The 20,578-nt window shown below is 46.1% G+C and overlaps 2 protein-coding genes across 2 annotated transcripts; both read left to right on the forward strand.

Annotated features, from left to right (window-relative positions):
* Positions 1–1,329: 1,329 nt before the first annotated feature.
* Positions 1,330–16,190, forward strand: LOC147007259 (uncharacterized). Its single transcript, XM_085867475.1, has 5 exons — positions 1,330–2,920; positions 3,166–3,303; positions 14,929–14,996; positions 15,108–15,289; positions 15,475–16,190. The coding sequence occupies exons 1-4, from the start codon at positions 2,665–2,667 to the stop codon at positions 15,195–15,197; spliced, it is 552 nt and encodes a 183-aa protein (XP_085723601.1). The 5' UTR covers positions 1,330–2,664; the 3' UTR covers positions 15,198–15,289; positions 15,475–16,190.
* LOC147007260 (uncharacterized) lies at positions 7,690–14,008 on the forward strand. The gene has a single exon (XM_085867474.1). It carries the CDS (start codon positions 7,857–7,859, stop codon positions 9,033–9,035), a length of 1,179 nt encoding a protein of 392 aa, XP_085723600.1. The 5' UTR covers positions 7,690–7,856; the 3' UTR covers positions 9,036–14,008.
* Positions 16,191–20,578: the final 4,388 nt, after the last annotated feature.

The raw sequence follows: 20,578 nt of genomic DNA on the forward strand, positions 1-20,578 counted from the left end.
AGAGGAGAAAATGGAACAAGGGGAGAGGAGAAAATGGAGCAAGGAAGGAGAAAATGGAGCAAGGGGAGAGGAGCAAGGGGAGAGGAGAAAATGGAGCAAGGAGAGAGGAGAAAATGGAGCAAGGGGAGAGGAGAAAATGGAGCAAGGAAGGAGGAGAAAATGGAGCAAGGGGAGAGGAGAAAATGGAGCAAGGGGAGAGATGAAAATGGAGCAAGGGGAGAGGAGAAAATGGAGCAAGGGGAGAGGAGGAAATGGAGCAAGGAAAGAGGAGAAAATGGAGCAAGGAGAGAGGAGAAAATGGAGCAAGGGGAGAGAGAAAAATGGAGCAAGGGGAGAGGAGGAAATGGAGCAAGGGGAGAGGGAAAAATGGAGCAAGGGGAGAGGAGGAAATGGAGCAAGGGGAGAGGAGAAAATGGAGCAAGGGGAGAGGAGAAAATGGAGCAAGGGGAGAGATGAAAATGGAGCAAGGGGAGAGGAGAAAATGGAGCAAGGGGAGAGGAGGAAATGGAGCAAGGGGAGAGATGAAAATGGAGCAAGGGGAGAGATGAAAATGGAGCAAGGGGAGAGGAGAAAATGGAGCAAGGGGAGAGGAGAAAATGGAGCAAGGAAGGAGGAGAAAATGGAGCAAGGGGAGAGGAGAAAATGGAGCAAGGGGAGAGGAGAAAATGGAGCAAGGGGAGAGGGAAAAATGGAGCAAGGGGAGAGGAGGAAATGGAGCAAGGGGAGAGGGAAAAATGGAGCAAGGGGAGAGGAGGAAATGGAGCAAGGAGAGAGAGGAGAAAATGGAGCAAGGGGAGAGGAGAAAATGGAGCAAGGGGAGAGGAGAAAATGGAGCAAGGGGAGAGGAGAAAATGGAGCAAGGGGAGAGGAGAAAATGGAGCAAGGGGAGAGGAGAAAATGGAGCAAGGGGAGAGGAGAAAATGGAGCAAGGGGAGAGGAGAAAATGGAGCAAGGGGAGAGGAGAAAATGGAACAAGGGGAGAGGAGAAAATGGAGCAAGCGGAGAGGAGAAAATGGAGCAAGCGGAGAGGAGAAAATGGAGCAAGGGGAGAGGGAAAAATGGAGCAAGGGGAGAGGAGAAAATGGAGCAAGGGGAGAGGAGAAAATGGAGCAAGGGGAGAGGAGAAAATGGAGCAAGGGGAGAGGAGAAAATGGAGCAAGGGGAGAGGAGGAACTGGACGCCATGTTCGGGGATATGACAAGGGGAGAGGAGAAAATGGAGCAAGGGAGGGAAAAATTCGCAGAAGTTTCTCTCCAGAGAGATGTTTCCACTCTCCACTCCTTGGAGCAAGGGGAGAGATGAGCACGTGGTGTCCATGTTGTTCCACCCCAAACCGAACTCCTTCAAATTCCCTGTTTTCCTTCCTGAAAGTCCCTGTGGTGTCCATGTTGTTTACCCCATGTTCCCCGCCCCATCCCTGTCCCACCCCCTTGTCTCCTGCTCCCCTTGTTGTGCGTTTCTGTGTGTTTTCTCTCATTACAAGCCTCGACATTGTATAAAAAAGAAAAGTTTACACCCCTCCTGAGATTTCCATGTTCCAATGTTCTATTCGCTTCATTTTCTGCAGCTTGTTTATGTTCTTGGTTTGTGCACCACACATTACACATGGAGATCAATCATTGTTCTCCAAATATGACGTGGAAGTTGTGACTAAGCATTGATATCAGATGTACAATGTGGTGATCCGCAATAATAAAGGATCTGATACGGCATGCTGGGTATCATTCATACGTACGGATACATATTTTGAAAACCTGACGTGCTGGCTAAATTCTGACTCCAGATTTGAATTCTGCGGTCCAGATTTAACCAAGAACACCTTCATTTCCCTCAGTAGCAGAAGAAAAGGGTTTTTTTTGTTTTCCCGGTGTATTCCTCAACTCGTCACATGTTCTGAGGCTCCTTGCTCTTCCTCCACCGACCGGTCTGTGCCTCGGGCCAGTGAAAAGAGAGCGTTCTCCGGATTCATGGTTCTTGTGTCGGGGGACGTGCGCCTTCATGAACCTGTTCGAGTTCACGTGACCGTCACGTCTTCCGGGGTTCCCGCCCCGCCCACCACCGCAAGCTCCGCCCACCACCGCAAGCTCCGCCCACCACCGCAAGCTCCGCCCACCACCGCAAGCTCCGCCCCCCACCGCAAGCTCCGCCCACCGCTTATCAGCTCCAAATGAATCTCAGAATAATCATTTCCGGAACGACTTGTCACCCGACTTGTCACCCAACCCCGAACACCCTCTCCCCCCATCAACAACGGATGAGGATCGTTTCGGGTTTATTACCACGTTGTGGTTTTTTTTAACATCGTGCTTGTTGTGCTTATATTATGGACTTGTTTTTGGAGCCGAACATTGTGGTGTGGTCTCTGTTAATATAATTAAAACGATTCATCAGTTCCCAATTCCTCGGTGAAATCCTCCCGGAGGAGTCGATGATACATACATACCCACCTACATACCCACATACCCATATATATCTCCGCTATGGAGGGAAGATTGTTGGTAAATACAAAAACAGAAGATAAAGAACGATGTTTCGTATCGAGGGAATAATCATCGACGAACTCGGACTCGATTTTCCACTTTCACAACACAATCTGAAACACAAACAATCCGTTAAAACGAAACGTTCAATCTTTCTGTATTTATTTTAAATCATGGACACGTGATGTGGCGGGAACCAATCAGACACCGCGATCTCGCGGTTCGCCGTTACCGAAACAGCTCGCGTTCTTCACTCGGTTACCACAGCGTACCGTCCTTCACCCGACACCACGTGCGGTCCACCATGACCCGAGATCTCAGAGAGAACACCCCGGGATCCACGAGCGGCTCCGATGGAGGATACGTGGTCGGTCCGGGAGGTTCTTCGGAAGACCGCGGGTCCATGGTCGGTTCACCCGAGGACAAGGGGTCCAGACCCGGTACGTGACGTTCACTTCGTACCGAGAACTTATGATTCCCGTGCTGATCCGTGCTGTTTACTAACACAGGAACTCATTGATTTAGTGAATGTCACGATGTCTGGAGTGGACCCGGAATAGAATTGTCAATGGAGATCCCATCCATGACGTGTTACCCTCCCTCTTGTACATGTATGACATCATTTTATACCTCATCACTTCATTCATCATTCGATTCCTCTTTAATCTCGTTTAAACCAAATCAGATGAAGATTTACTTGTGATGATGGACCTCTGCACCGGCACACAATGGCCTGTTGTTGAGGACTGCAGTGGCATCTTTAACGTCCTCGACGAAACGCTAGATGAGAAGACCAGCGACTTACCTTTGCTTTCAGAGGAAGGTATGCTCCTTGATGCAACACCTTACCTGTGCAGCACCACGATGGCAGTTTACAGTTCGTCCTGTAACAACCTTAAGGCCAAATTATGTTTAATATTATATTTAAATGTGTGAAGAGTAAACCTAGTTACCACTAAACTGGTCGGCTGTTTGTAAAGCAGAGTTGGTGAGAGTTTACCAGGAAATTAATTAATTCTGCTTGATGGATGGAAGTCACAAGTTCAAGGTCAAAGTTTGACCACAGAATCATTTTTCACGATATTTTGACCTGAAGCTGTGACCTCGACCTTTGACCTGCTGGAAGAACTGTTATGAAACCATTGTCACAGGATAGGTGTGTTTGTACCGACTCTGTTAATCTGTTTTGGTAAAATATCATAAAGGTTTACCTGGTGTTGGTTTAATGGTTGGGGTTTAATGGGAAAGTCAAGATCGTGGTTTTGGATGGGGGAAGATAATGGTTGGGGTGGTGGACTTGGTTTACTTGGGTCCTCAGTTCAAATCCCACTTGGCTGTTGAATTAATACCAGGTGGGGTTGACTCAGCTTGTCATCCTTCTGAGATTGGCAAAGTGATACCAGCTTGCAGGGATGATTGAGTCGTTTGAGTATCCTGTGTCAGAGTGGTTACCTGTCCAGGATTGTGTCCAATATCCCAGGTAACTGCTGTCACAACACTGATGCTCTCTCTGTACAGAGTGTGGTCTTCATGGATGGATCATAAAGGACATGTTCAACAACATTACCCATCACTTAGGGTCAGGGACTTGAATTCTCATGACCACCTGACGAATTAAATAATTTCGAGTTAATCATAACCTCTTTTAATTGAGGAAAGTGTGAAAATGTAAAATTTAAAGCTTAATTCGTGTTTGTTTACTTGTTTACCAGCAAATACTACCTGTCGCTTCGCTGATGGGAATATTCAAGGGAAGATGGAGAGGAGGGAGGTGAAGAGGGAGAGGAGGGAGGGGACGAGGGAAAGGAGGGATGGGAAGGAGAGAGGAGGGAGGGGAAGAGGGAGAGAGGATGGAGGGAAGGATAGAGGAGGAAGAGGGGAAGGAGAGAGAGGGATAGGGTGAGGAGAGAGAGGGATAGAGTTCGGAGAGAGGGATGGGATAGGAGAGAGACTGATAGGGATGAGGGAGAGGGATGGGGTGAGAGAGATGGTTAGAGGTGGGATAGATAGGGATAGGGGTGAGAGAGGCAGAGGGGAGGGGAGGGGGGGATCCAGGCAGATATGACCCCGAGTTTAACACCCATCTGGGAGACAACACACACATTGATGAATCACCCTACCTGTGAAACACCAGGATGACAGTTTATAGCTGGGTCGGGATTCAAACCCAGGCGAGACAGCTGAGAGCGAGCATGTTCTTGGCTATCCTGCCATGATCTTGTAATTCATTTCTGTTGAGGGAGGGGAGGCGGCACAAGGGGATGGGAAGGCAACATGAGGGGGAGGGGCCTTGATGAGGGGGGAAGGCAGCTTGAGGGGAGGAGAAGGCGGCGCAAGAGGAGCAGAAGACAGCACGGGGGAAGAGGAACGTTTCATTTCACTCATTTCAAGCAAAGGTTCAAACCGAAACATGCAACAATGAGCTTCGCAGCGAAGCGGAAATGAGTTTTTGTTCACGCCATATACAGATGAAAGCAGCAAGGATGTCTGATGAAGATGATGTCAGCTGACTTCCAAGCAGGGGGAAAATGACCCCGGGAAAATGATAGAGTGAATCGAGCAAAATGTTTGTACCGTCGTTTGATTAAATCCTTCAGGGAAGCGACGGGTACTTTTACTGGTGGAATACGGAAAGCTCAATAACTTTATGTTATTATTTTTGTTACCGCACGCACACGAAGCGAAAGGTGGGGTTAAGCAGTTTGTTCACTTTGTCCGTCACTCTGTCTCCAAACATCAGTTTATGTTCGAGGAACAACTCAATTTCAGTAGAAAGTTATATTTTGAACATGAATCGGAAAACAAACCTGTAGTTTATCAGTACTTTGGCGATTAATCCGTCCTGATCGCACATGGTTGTAGAGGAGGAGGATAATAGTTTTAATCTGCCTGCAAAATTGAAACAAAATTGAAAATCATTCCAAACAGGAAACTTACTGTTTTTCAGGATGTTATAAAGGACACAAACAACAGTGTTCCGTCTCCACCTCGAGGCACCGATGCGAGTGCACCAGTTACCCACCCGGAGGATGTCACGGCAGAAAGAAAATAAAGACAACAATGTGCCCTTTGTGGTGTTTTATGGGTGAAACCTACAATACCTTCATCAAGTATTCACACCCCTCAACTTTTTCACATTTTGTTGTTGTTGTTACAGCCTGACTTCAAAATGGTTTAAATTTAAATGTTTTGTCACCGATCAACACAAAATATCCCCAAATGACAAAGGGAAAGCATGTTTTTAGGAATTTTTACAAATTAATGAAAACTGAAGAGCTGAAATGTTTTTCGTCAAGACAGATTCCACCCTCCAAGTCAATACTTTGTGGTGTTGCAGTGCTGCTATGCCTGTATGCTTGGGGTAATTGTCCCGTTGGAACGTAAATCTTCACCGCAGTCGAAGGTCTTTTGCACTCTGAAGCAGGTTCTCCTCAAGGATTTCCTTGTATTTGGCTCCATTCATTGTTCCCTCTGTTCTTACAAGTCTCCCAGTCCCTGCCGATGAAAAGCATCCCCATAGCATGATGCCGCGCCTTTTTACAAACTCCAGATGTGCTGTCATGTGCCTTTTTCTCAGGAATGGCCTCCGTCTCGCCATTCTCCCATAAAGCCGAGATTTGTGAAGTGCTGCAGAGACTTTTGTCCTTCCGACAGGTTCTCCCATCTCAGTTAAGGAACTCTGTAGTTCTGTCAGAGTCGTTGTTGGGTTCTTCGTCACCTCCCTGACAGAGGTCCTTCTTGCCCGGTTGCTCAGTTCGGTCTGACGGCCAACTCTAGGAAGAGTCTGGGTCGTTCATATTCTTTCTATTTCCTAATGATGGAGCTCACTGTCTCGGAGTTATACGGACAGTTCCTTGGACTTCATGGAAGAGTTTCTGCTCTGACCTGCACTGTCAACTGTGGGACCTTGTTTCGAAAGTTGTGTTTATTTTTCGAAATCATGTCCAATCATTTGAATTGGCCACAGGTGGACTCCAATCAAGTTTGTTTTTTTTGTACACATTGTCGAGTCTCGTATGAGAGCGAACACACAACGCACAACAAGGGGGGCAGGAGAGGGAAGGACAAAACAATGGGGAACAGAGACATTAGGAGATCTGTGGTCGGGTGAGGGATGGGGCGGGGAACACGAGGTACACAAGATGGACACTACAGGGACTTCCAGGAAGGAAAGTCGGGAATTTGAAGGATGTGGGTTTGGGGCGGATTAACGGAGGTAGAAAAGATCGTGGTTTTGGATGGGGGAAGATAAGAGGTGGTGGTGAACAGCTGTTTTGAAGACCTGGAGGGAAGAGTGGGATTGAATAGAATGAGGGAGTTTGTTCCAAAGGCGGGAAAAAAGAGGAATCAAAGAGTGAAGGTGAGCAGTGATTCTTGGATTTGGCAGTTTTTCCATGTATCCATGTCCTTGTTTGTAGATGAGGTTACTCAGTGGGTCCAGAGCCAGACAAAACAAGAGGGGGGAAAGAGTGTCTCCGTGGAAAATCCCATGCCATATCTTCACATCTGGTATTTCGATATTTCCTTCTGAGTGCTGTACTCTCAACGTGGAATTCCAGAGTTCTATTGCTTTCTCAATCAGTTGGTTACTTGGGTAATCAGTTGGTTTTGTATATTTACATGCATTTTATCATCCATGAAACACCCAAGCACTTGGTCTTTGTCTCAAATTTTATATTTGTTTTTTGATTTTTTGAATTCTCTTTTTTAGTTTTCGGTTTCTCTTTCCTTTCCTGAACTGTTGTATTTGTCCAATGTGTTCGGTTTGTCTGTGTGCGTTTGTGTCTGTTTGTCTTTGTGTCCACGTATACATATTTTCACATTAAAAATTGTTTTCTCTGAAACCGCTTGTCCGATCGATGCAGAATTTTAAACATAGGAGGACCTTCCGATGGAGAATGTTTTTATTCTTAACATTGTCGTCATATGTCATATGGGATGGCAACCATATTTAATTAAAGGGAAAATTTGTGTATCATTTTCTCTGAAACCACTCAACGAAAATACTTGAAACTTTGCATATGTTATCAACTCCCCACGGGGGTATATAGGGTGATAATGATGACGTCATCAGTGAAGTCATTCCAGCCATGATTGGTTGAATTTAAATCCTTCCCTGAAAAAAATATTAAACTTAATTTTTCTGATCTCTGACCAGACGTGAGTGAATGATTAAATTTTTGACGTTCATAACCCATTCCAATAAAGAATGTGATGTAATGGGGTCCATGGATGAAACGAGCATATGGGCCATGATAGTAATGGGCAAAAATAGTGGGGTGTTCAATTAACAATGGTAATTTTGTTCAGAATGAACGTGCAAGGTGAGACTATTTGCTCTCGGAGTCTTGTTCAAGTTGTAAAAGTGATTTCTTGATGTTTTTGCTCCATTGTCAATTTGCAGAGAAAAAATCTGAAACGTCTTCACGTGTCAACTGTTCCTCGTCATTGGACATAGAAGTTTCTTTCAATCATCACCCGACAGAGACTTTTTGTCAGGATGTTGACAAGTTGAGGGGTGTGTCTGCAAACAACAACAACTGTGACAGGTTTATCAATGTCTTACAACAGGAGAGCCAAAGATGTGAGAAGACAAACAAGTTTTCTGTTACCAACAAAGACTTCACCTCCTCATCGTGTTTAAAAGGATGTGTTGAAATATGCACAGGTGAGACGTCACACAGGTACACTGTGTGTCAGAAGGGATTTGCTTCTTCTTCTTATCTGTTGACACATCAAAGGTTGCACACCGGTGAGAAATCCTACAAGTGTCCACAATGCAGGAAGGCCTTTTTTTCTTCAACAAATTTATATCATCATCAAAAAACACATTTGGGGGAGAAACCTTACAAGTGTTCTGTTTGCAACAAAGCATTTAATACATCATCAAACTTACATACACATAAAATCATACACACCGGTGAGAAACCCTACAAGTGTTCTGTGTGTAACAAGACCTTTGCTCATCCATCAACTGCGTCTTCACATCAAAGAATACACACCGGGGAGAAACCCTACAAGTGTTCTGCGTGCAACAAGGCGTTTAATCAGTCGTCCAACTTTCATCAACATCAAAGAAGACACACCGGAGATAAACCTTATAAGTGTTCTGTGTGTAACAAAGAGTTCAATCATTTATCGAACTTCTGTCAACACCTAAGAATACACACCGGAGAGAAACCCAACAATTGTTCTGTGTGTAACAAAGAGTTCAATCATTTATCGAACTTATATAGACATCAAAGAATACACACTGGAGAGAAACCTTACAAGTGTTCTGTGTGCAACAAAGCATTTAATCAGTCATCATCTGCATTGGTACATCAAAGAATACACACTGGAGAGAAACCTTACAAGTGTTCTGTGTGCAACAAAGCGTTTAATCAGTCATCGAACTTGTATAAACATCAAAGAATACACACCGGAGAGAAACCCGACAATTGTTATGTGTGCAACAAAGCCTTTACTTGTTCATCATCTGTATCTCGACATCAAAGAATACATCAAAGCAAAGAATTTCCAGGAACAGGTGCGAGTCGAAGGTGCCACACATGAGGTGGAAAGGGAAGCAAATCCAGCGCCATCGATTCCAAAGAAGAGAAATGAAAAATACAAAAAGATGCGTCAACAAATATACACCGACAACTGGGAGAACGACAAAACAGCAGGAAGATTGTAAAAAGATCTGGGAAGAGTTGGAGAGAGACAAAGAAGGCACTTTGCAGTGGCTTGGAAGACGTCATGTTAACTGGGATGGAGAACGAGTCAGAGTACAGTGTCTTTAGAAAGTGTACACCGCCCCCCCCCCTTCAAAATTTTCACCTTTTAATGCCTTATAGCCGGGAATTAAATCACAATAAATCAGAATTTTCCACCTTTATTTACACATCGTAACCCACAACTTCCAAGTGAAAAACTAATTTCAGAAAATTCATTAAAAACACAGAACTAGAATATCTTGGTTTGATAAGTGTCCATCCCCCTTATAACGGCAATTGTAAGCTAGCTCAGGTGTAACCAATCACCTTCACAATCACACACCAGGTTAATTGTCTTCCACCTGTTTAAATTGTAGTGATTCTGGTGATTTCAGAATAAAATCAGCCGTTTCTGTGGGTTTCCACTGCTGGGTCGTGCATTTCACAGCAAATGCTCAACCATGATCACCGAGGAGCTTTCAAAAGACCTCTGGGATAAAGTTGTAGAAAGGCACAGATCAGGGGATGGCTCTAAAAATAATTCAAACGTCTTCAATATCCCATGGAGCACAGTCAAGACAGTCATTATTAAGAAATGGAAAGCGTATGGTACCACCAAGACCCTGCCGAAATCAGGCCATCCCTCCAAACTGGATGACCAAGCAAGGAGACTGATCAGTGGCCACCAAGAGGCCAATGTCAACTTTGAAAGAGCTTCAGGCCTTCATGGCAAGGACTGGATCACTGGTGTCCATGTGACAACAATATCCCAAGCACTCCAAGTCTGGGCTGTACGGTAGGGTGGAAAGAAGGAAGCCGTGACACAAAAAAGCCCACCTTGTGTCCCGTTTGAGGTAAACAAAAAAAAACACTCCAGACATTCTGAAGCCATGTGGAAAATTTTTTTGTGTCTGATGGAACTTATGGAAAAATGCAAAACGCCACATTTGGTGCATTCCCAACAAAGCACATCAGCCAAAGGACACCATCCCTACTGTGAAGCCTGGTGGTGGCAGCATCATGTCATGGGGATGTTTCTCATCATCAGGGACTGAGGCACTTTACAGGTTTTTTTGCATACCAAGTTGAGGCTCGTCTAAGAGCTAATACGAGAGAGAGTGAGAGAGAGAGAGTGAGAGATCTGCCTCCAACGAGAGAGTGAGAGATCAAAAGACTCAGCTTCATCGCGGGAGATACGAATGATCCTAAAAGCCTTGGTTTCCGCAGCATGAAGTCGAGCTGGGTGTGAGGCAGGAGCACCACTCCGGAGGCGGGAGCAGTAATCCATCAGACTGTGGATGAAATCTTTGTAAATGGTTGGAATCTCAGGTGTGCCAAGGAAGGACTTCGCACAATGGAGGATGCCCAGTTGGCGATTGACTTTGGAGCCCAGCTTGGAGATCTGGCTTCCCAAGGAAAGATTGTGGCAGACAGTGAGACCCAGAAGCTTGAATGAAAGGACTTCTTGAAGAGGATTGTTGAGAAAATAGATTGGGGGTTCCAGACGGTCCTTTCAGAGAAACATGGCGAGGGTGTGAGTTGTCAGGATAGAACGGAAAATGGATGGAGCAAAACACAGAAAAATCCGAGAGGAAAACCTGCTGCCCTCTGCAAAAAAACTGAAATTGGGACACAAGATCACCTTTCAGCATGACAACGACCCGAAGCACACACACTACCAAAGCCACACGAGTGGCGAAGGAACAAAAAGATATCCATGAGTGGGCCAGTCAGAGCCCCGACCAAAATCCAATCGAAAATCTGTGGCATGACTTCAAGATTGCTGTCCATCAACGCTCCGCACGCAACTTGACTGATGTTGAACAGTTTTGTGCAGAAGAATGGGCAAATATTGTCCAATCAATGTGTTGGAAGAGACCAATCCCAACAGACTCACAGCTCTAATTGCTGTCAAAGCTGTTCCACCAATAATTAAGTCAGGGGGGTGGACACTTATCCAAACAAGAAATTCTAGTTTTGTATTTTAAATTAATTTTCTGAAATTTGTGGAATTTATTTACACATCGTAACCCACAACTTCTAAATGAAAAACAAAGGTAGAAAAAAGTCTGATTTAATGATTGATTTTTAATTTCAGGCTGTAAGGCAACAAAAGGTGAAAAATTTTAAAGGGGGTGTAGACTTTCCAGAGACACTGTAAATACCCAACACCAAGGACACCTTAAGAAGATGGCAGGATGGAGTCAGTGAGGACAGGTGCAGGTTCTGTAAGGTAGAAACAGAAAACACCATCACCTTCTCTCGGGATGTAAAACCCTCATGTCAGAACACCTGCACACACAAAAGCACAACAAGGTATATCGAGCAATCCACCGACACTTGTGCAGAGACATCAATATCCCAGTGACAGAAAACTCTTCCAAGCACGAACCAAATGTGATACCAGGAGCTGAAAAAGGAACCTGGAAGTTGAAGAGCACCAACATTGCAACAGTGATTATAATCAGAGCAACGGGAGTGATTCTGTGACAATATAAAAACTAGAACAATTATCCAAAGCAATTTATGAGAAAAGAAAAGAGCAGAACAAGGATCTGGACAGGTTTGAAATCCTGAAAAAGGAATAACAAAACATCGAAGGGAAATGCCTCAAGGGATCGCCTTTGTCACGATTACATCATCACTTCACGGCATAATTGTTGATCCAAATTCAGATGAAGGTTTCCATTTATTGTTTTATTATCTTGTTGACTTCATAAAAACGTTTTGTGTGGAAATTCGGGAATTTCACGACATTCCAATAGGGAGTGAATATTATGTGGGTCTTTGGGATTTTGCAAACAATCTTCGGCATCACGGGCAAAAAATTGCAAAATGTCTGCCCTCACCTCACGATTCCCCTGTCCCAAGGGAACGACTTGTAAAAGGATCAATCCACAAAAGTGTATCACTGCACGCCATAGCTGGGCATGCGGACTAGTTGTGGTCGGAGTAGATGTAGTAGTAGTCATCGTAGTGGTGGAAATAGTGTTCAGGATTTTCCTTGGGATTCCCAATTTTTGGTGCTTGTTTGGTGTTTGGACTTCTCAGCTTTATTTTGTTGTTTGTTCTTCGATTTTCTTTCCCAGCACGATGAGATGTTCTGCATCTAATGAACTTCTCTGTCATACGTTTTAAATGTAATTTATGAATGATTTTACACAATGACGTCATAATGTCAAAAGTGGAAGTGATTCATTAAATTTTGGCAGCCCTGCCTCACCTTGCACTTCTTGATGCCATCGAAACCAAGTCCGTCACAATCATTGGAATCTCCAGCAATGACGCTGAATCTATGGGTCTGTTACTCTCACACCGGTGGTCTCTCTGTCTTCTCCAGGTTCATCTCTGGTCCTGCACCTTTGCTCTGTACCCTCGCCTCAAAATTTTGCTCCAAAGGGCTTTCCTGGTCTTCCAGTAACCCACTTCTGTTGAAACTCCCAAATTCCAGGTTCTTTGCTCACCTCCACTCATTTGTTCCTCCTTTCTCCAGCCTGTGGAACCAACTTCCTCAGACTGTTCAATCTGATTCTTCCGTCTTCAAGATGGCTGTTCACGAACACCCCCCTATCCAGATTCATGATCTTTTCCCCCTCTCCAAGCCTTCCTTTCCTCCCCAAGCCCTCTCCAAAAATAAATCCCTCCACAAACCGACCTCTTCCTTTCCAGATTCATGTGCTTCCCCCCCCCCTTATTCCTCACCATCCTTTTCTTATGCCATCTCCAGTTTTCCTTTCCCCTTCTTGCTGTGTTTGAGCTTGCATCCAGCTTGTTCACCCCTTTGTCCACCCACCTCCTGATGATTTCATTCTTCCCGATGCCCATTCTTAGTCCAAGTGACCCTCCATTGTACCTCTATCCTGTTGTAGTTGTGTCCCTGCCTCCCCACCACCCAACCCCTTCCACGATGTTCTTTTTGTTCTGTTATGTTCGGGTATTTTCTGTGTTTAAGGTCTACCACGAGTGTCTTGCAAAAAAAACAGAAATTCATGATTGGAAAAGTTGTTGTTGGTTTTTTGGGGGGTTTGGGGGACTTCTCTGTACAATATACAGAACTACGGGTGATGTTGTTCAAGCGTGTGTCAAAGTGATTCTCAATTCCTCCTGTACATTTGAGTCAATTATAACAGGAAAAACAAATACAAACATCTCGATAAGGAGAATCGGGGCAACACAAGCAACACACTCTTTCCCCGACTCTGCAGTGCATAGAAACTTTGAATTCTTACGTAGTTTTCAGTGAGACGAGGTCTCACTGGGAGTCTGTTTACCCTCCAAACATGCTGACACCATAGCTGACATGTTGAGGGTTCAGGGAAGAATCACTCGCAGCTTTGCTGCAGCAGCCATCTGGGGGTCAGCTGAATTTTGAAAGAAGAAGGAATATTTTTGAATTAAAGGTTGATTGGAGTTTTCAGCTGGGGTGAGACCATCCAACGATGTTTTGATCATCCTCGAGACAGAATGGCGTCAAGACTGCATGGCGTCAAGAAGGTTCCCTTCCAAAGAGTGCATTACAGAGCAGCGAAGGTGTGTCTTTTGTGTGGATGGAAAATGTTGCTTCTGGGACGCCCATTCAAACGAATGGGGGGAAAGGGAAAAACTATCTGACCCAAGCCCCAAAAGCTAAAAATGGGAGACTCACTTCCTCCCGCTCCCTCACATACAAGCAAATGAAAAATTGAGACTTACTGATTAAAGCACTTCTTCACTCACCCCTCCAGCATAATCACGGTCCTTTCATATTTTCATTATACTCAAAGAGCGAAACAACGAATATTTGTCCATGTTCTACTTTAGGGAATAACTTAATTTACTTGTAACATTCACATTTCCATCGAGTATATTCACAAAGAATAACTTGGAACTTGGTTTAATTATCTTTGTTGAGCAGATCGGGTTGAGCAATGATCGGGCCTTTCACAGCCCTGTGCCCTGTCAGCAATGAAGGCGAGAGGGGAAAAGCGACCCAACCGTTAATACTTCTTCCGGTACTCCCACTCCAACCCCCCCCACCCAACCCCACTAATTTCCACCATGTACCAATGCCTGGAGTTTGTGGCGAGGTATTGGTGTGATATTCCAAAATATTCCGTGCACTCGCAAACAAATATATATTTTCTTGCGCGTGGCCAGGAATGAGTTGCTTACTGGAAACAAAATAGCTGCCACATCACAAACCTGGAACATGGGCAATCGCAAGCCAGGAAAGAGTTGCTAACTGGAAACAAAATGGCTGCCACATGACAAACCGAGAACATGGGCAATCGCAAGCCAGGAATGAGTTGCTAACTGGAAACAAAATGGCTGCTACATGACAAACCTGGAACATGGGCAACCGCAATTAAAACTTCACCTGAGACAAAGTCTTCTTTTTCCTGTGACCACATTGGAGTTTTCGAGGAGCTTCATGTTCCGTGCTGTTCTGGAGGGGTCACGTGGCAATCGCGTTTGGGCTTACAATTGGTAGATGAGGGCAGAACAACAACAGCAATTGAGACAGATCATGATAAGATGTCTCAACACGCGTCACAATGTAAATCTGATATCGAGTGGTGATTGGGAGAACATGTGCTCACCAAACGAATGCTGCCAATCTTTAGCTCCTCTTACATTCAGCAAGCAACGATTCGCTTGATTGTCCTCGTAGCCATTGTTGTTAATTATTTCTGGTTGATCAAAAGAAAATTGTCATGTTTCTGTTGTTTCACCTTTTGTTTGATTTTTAGTTTGTGTTGTGGTTGTGACAGGTCGATGGACAGGACACAGAGCTGCCTCAGAAGGATGGTTCCTGTTCAACATACAAATGCAATGTCAGGTGGGTTTGAGGTTCACCTGTGTTAACAAATATCTTTATGTCACATGCATAAAGCTTTGCCCGCTTGCTTGATGTTTATCCGTCCCACATGATGATGTTATTCCTTTAAAGGCATCATCCAACGTCGAGCGGGAACCATGGAGTCCTTGTAAATGGGACGTCTGTGCTGGACCCCACGACTGGAGATGGGCTCGAGATTGAAATCCTTGTGGCAGGTGAAGCAGCTGAAAATATTCCTCCGAAGCAGGAGACGGCGGCGAAATGATGGTGAAAATATGTTCCTGGAAATGATGGTGAGGGGAAAAAAGTGTCGGGGAAGGGGGTGAGAGGTTCAGCTGGGGGAGATATTGAAGAGTTAAGTTGTTTTGGGGATTTAATTTTTACTCGTGGACAAGGGAAGCATACGTCTACCGATGATGGGATCTTATGGGTTGTCTGATTCTTGTTTTCTTCGGACAATTCCATGCCGACCATTAAGCACGACCCCAACTGCACTGGATCACACGACTCTGCCTAGACCAATCAAAGTTCGGCTTCAGCTTCACCTGATGATCCCCCAAAAGTTCAAGAAAATTCAGAATGCGTGCACACAACAGACTCTCCTGGGGTCTGACCCATGCCGTCCACTCGTCTTTCTCAAAACAGCCTTCTCGACCCTTCCTCCTTGATTTCCATGCAACCCTCTCACCAGATTTACCTGCAGCCATTCCTCCTTCCCCATCCCTCTACTCCATAAGCATCTCCATACTTTCTCTTTGTCCCACTATTTGTTTCTTGGATCTAGTTTGTTTCATAAATATGTGTAATATATAATTGTATTCGATGCTGTCAAGCTATTTCTGATAGACCATGCATTAAGGGAATGGTTATCATCTCCACGGTAACTCACAAGCGTGTGTTAACTCAGTGAGCAGTTACTGTTTCCCACAAACTGTTACCGTGTTAAGTATTTATTTCATTGTTGTTCCTCACCCACTGTCCCATTAAACCACTTTTTTGAGCAGTACAGGTGGTTATATTAATTGACAATTTTTTTTACACTTCCTTGTGAACTTTAATCTGTTGAAACCAGGTTGGACCCGTTTATTTATTTATTCCGAGCAAATCCAACCCGTCGCTTCTCTGACAAGAATATTAAGGGACACGATACGAATATCGGGACACGAACTGTACCGCCGTCCACTGTCGGGCACTCGGCAAGTGGCGAAAGCACTCAAGCAAATACTCCAAATAAATGGTTGGCAAGCTGTAGCTATGTCCAAAATATGTCCGAATTAGACAAATTAACACTTTGTTAGGAGTCGGAACTGCTGCCAAGTTCAATTCTGGAGCTTACATTTTGTAATTCGGCTTAGTTTAAGAGATTCTCAAGGTTATGACATGTGCGGAAATGAAATGAAGTCTCAAACGCTGGCGTCTCAGGGCGTTTATAAGCACTGCGATGGCGCTTAACACTGCCAGCCCGGATAGCCGAGCAGTTTTCCTTAGGAAGCGGACATGTTGATCCTCGGAGATTATAATGTGCGTGAGAGGGATGGGGCGCGGCACTGGCGGAACGACGGAGGTACAGGGAAGCACAGCACAGGGGAGTTTATACTCGAACCCCATGACAAATATACGGACACATCAACTTAAAATAAACCGTGGAATTTAATGACAATAGAAATAGTTTTGAGGGTAGAGTAACAGGGTTCACTTGGCTGTGCCTGGTTGGGTTTGAGGGTATAGGAGTAACAGGGATCACTTGGTTGTACCTGGATGGGTTTGAGGGTAGAGGAGTAACAGGGCTCACTTGGCTGTACCTGGATAGGTTTGTGGGTAGAGGAGTAACAGGGCTCACTTGGCTGTACCTGGATATGTTTGAGGGTAGAGGAGTAACAGGGTTCACTTGGCTGTGCCTGGATGGGTTTGAGGGTAGAGGAGTAACAGGGTTCACTTGGCTGTACCTGGATGGGTTTGAGGGTAGAGGAGTAACAGGGTTCACTTGGCTGTACCTGGATGGGTCTGAGGGCAGAGGAGTAAGAGGGTTCACTTGGCTGTGCCTGGATGGGTTTGAGGGTAGAGGAGTAAGAGGGTTCACTTGGCTGTGCCTGGATGGGTTTGAGGGTAGAGGAGTAACAACTGAAATGCGAATCTTATCCAGCCAGGTTCCTCCTGATGACTTCATCTTTGCTTTTTACCTCCTCCACCGAAGATGGAGATTATGTTTTCACCTCTTTCTGTTTGTGTGCAGGATATCTCAAAAAGTTGTGGACGGATTCGAATGAAACTTGGTGGACATGTTGGGTGTGTGACCAGGAGGAATTGATTAGATTTGGTTGAAGATCCGGATCTGGATTCGAGAATTATTTAATTTCTCAAGTGATTCTTAACCATTGAGAGATCAGGCCAAAAACGATCTAGTTCTGTATAGCATGATATCTCAAACATGTAATGGGCCCGATATGTTCTCGTGGATCAGGCATTGCGTGGTGGAGGTACGTGCTCTACCGAGTGCCTTTCGAGTTGCTTGTTTGAGTTCCTCCTGATTGCTCCAATGCAGGACTGTTCAGATTTGGTCTTCCATTTAATTTGAATTGAATTTATTTTAACCCCATTCTGAATTAAATTGAATAAGAATTTTTTTTAAACCTCGTGAGTCAGGGTCAGATGGTCCAATCAAAGTCTTGGCGGTCATCACTGCCAGCAATTATAACGTGGCAGTACCAATTATGTCTATTATAATTATTAATGACATAACACACCAGCACACAAACACCACACAAAACAAGTCCTGATGAGGATCTGCAAACTCTGATTTCCCCTTTTTCTTGTTATTCCCAATTGTGGGATGAACAATGTCAAGCAAGGAGTGAGGCAAGGTTTAACGATGAAAACTTTTTATTGTTTCTGCCCCAACATCTTAGACGAGGTCGAACTAAGTTAACAAACGAGGTACAACCGAAGTGATTAACTCATCAACGTGAATAAGGAGGATATTGTGCTGAAAATGGTCAACAAAGCACAAAAGAGACTTCCCACGTGACTCGGATGAAAGGAAAATGGGAAATGCAAAATTCGGGAAATCATAACAAGTTGTAAATTTAAATCACAGGTTCCTCCACATACAGACTACCTGGTGAAGCGAAACATGTTGGTGGTGTATGAACACGAGAAGGCTGGTCTCTCGTTTCTCTAGAATGGTTGCCCTCCTCTTCATAGAGCTTACATGACTGTATCCTCTGCCCAACCCAACCTTGCTGGAGTGGTTGTGGAGCTGGCACAGAGAAGTCCGTCGGTGGTGGTTGTTGAGCTGGCACAGCGAAATCCATCGGTGGTGGTTGTGGAGCTGGGACAGCGAAATCCGTCGGTGGTGGGACATTTTGGGAACCCCGTGACATTTGTTGTGGATGCTTGCTCGAAGGACTGATCGCTGTCCCTGAGGGATGTAGTCGACTCATCCGCTCATCGTTTTGATTCCACTGCCCAGGTTGAGGTTGTTGTGGTCTACCGGTGATGCTTGTGTTACTCGGGATGCCCCTGGATGATGATCTGACATATGGAGGATCCCAGGGGACGGCCACCCACGGACTATAAAAAAGGGTACACACATGTCACGATGCACAGGGGTCTGAAGGGTGCTTGTTGACCAGCAGAATTATTACCAAACACCAACCATTTATGCATCAGAATACAGTATTTGATATTGTTACGGCTGTGGAAATTTGCACAACACCAGAAAGGTCCGAAGATCAGTTATGCCGGTAAGTTTATGTGTAGATAGTTCCCCAACGTTGTTTCGAGGGAATTTTTTTCGTGTTCACCGGGCTGCGACGCTTTGATATAGCCGTTTTTCTTTTCTCTAACATTATTTTGGACCAATCATCCCCAACAACCAAATCGCCACCACCAACATCATTCCCAAACAACGAAAACTCAAACACCACCACGTTCGCCTCTTTACCTCCACAACTCCACCTCGCAAACATCGCTTCACCACCATTATCAAACGACGCCCACAACCAAATCGCCACCACCAACATCGTTCCCAAACCACCACAACCAAACCACCACCACCTTTGCCCTTTTCCCTTCACTGCCATCAACAACGCCACCCCGCAAACATCGCTTCACCTCCATCCCGGAGACTACGCTGTCAGGACGAGCGCTCCGATGATTTCTACCACGTCCGCTTTGCCAGGGTCGGAGTTCACGCTGTCAGGACGAGCGCTCCGATGATTTCTACCACGTCCGCTTTGCCGGGGACGGAGTTCACGCTGTCAGGACGAGTGCGCCGATGATTCCCGCGACGTCCGCTTTGCCGGGCTCAAAGGTCGCGCTGTCGAGGCGAAGCCTCGGAAATTACACACATCGGCTCGGCCGGGACGAAGCCGCGCTGTCGAGGTGAAGCCTCGGAAATTACACACATCGGCTCGGCGGGGTTAAAGGCCGCGCTGTCGAGGCGAAGCCTCGGTGAATTACACACATCGGCTCGGCGGGGTTAAAGGTCGCTCTGTCGAGGCGAAGCCTCGGTGAATTACACACATCGGCTCGCCGGGGTTAAAGGTCGCGCTGTCGAGGGAAAGCCTTGGTGAATTCCACACATCGGCTCGGCCGGGACGAAGCCGCGCTGTCGAGGCGAAGCCTCGGTGAATTACACACATCGGCTCGGACGGGACGAAGCCGCGTTGTTGAGCGAGTGTTTTAGTGATTTCAACCACGTCCGCTCTGCCGAGGTCAGGGTTCACGCTGTCGAGCGAGTGTTTTGGTGATTTCTACCACGTCCGCTTTGCCGGGGACGGAGTTCACGCTGTCAGGACGTGTGCTCCGATGATTCCCGCGACGTCCGCTTTGCCGGGGTCAAAGGTCGCGCTGTCGAGGCGAAGCCTCGGTGAATTACACACATCGGCTCGGACGGGACGAAGCCGCGCTGTAGATGCGAAACCTAGGTGAATTGCACACATCGGCTCGGCGGGGAAGAAGCCGCGCTGTCGAGGCGAAGCCTCGGTGAATTGCACACATCGGCTCGGCGGGGTAAAAGGTCGCGCTGTCGAGGCGAAGCCTCGGTGAATTACACACATCGGTTCGGCAGGGTTAAATGTCGCGCTGTCGAGGCGAAGCCTCGGTGAATTGCACACATCGGCTCGGCGGGGTAAAAGGTCGCGCTGTCGAGGCGAAGCCTCGGTGAATTACACACATCGGTTCGGCGGGGTTAAATGTCGCGCTGTCGAGGCGAAGCCTCGGTGAATTGCACACATCGGCTCGTCGGGATTAAAGGTCGCGCTGTCGAGACGAAGCCTTGGTGATTTCCACACATCGGCTCGGCGGGGTTAAAGGTCGCGCTGTCGAGGCGAAACCTCGGTGAATTGCACACATCGGCTCGGACGGGACGAAGCCGCGCTGTCGATGCGAAACCTCGGTGAACTACACACATCGGCTCCGCGGGGTTAAAGGTCGCGCTGTCGAGGCGAAGCCTCGGTGAATTACACACATCGGCTCGGCGGGGTTAAAGGTCGCGCTGTCGAGGCGAAGCCTCGGTGAATTACACACATCGGCTCGGACGGGACGAAGCCGCGCTGTTGAGCGAGTGTTTTGGTGATTTC

Source organism: Eptatretus burgeri, unplaced genomic scaffold, assembly GCF_056783735.1.
Source record: "Eptatretus burgeri isolate ZD-2024b unplaced genomic scaffold, Ebu_testis_v1 Ebu_testis_scaffold_362, whole genome shotgun sequence".
In the NCBI taxonomy this organism is placed as follows: Eukaryota; Metazoa; Chordata; class Myxini; order Myxiniformes; family Myxinidae; genus Eptatretus; species Eptatretus burgeri.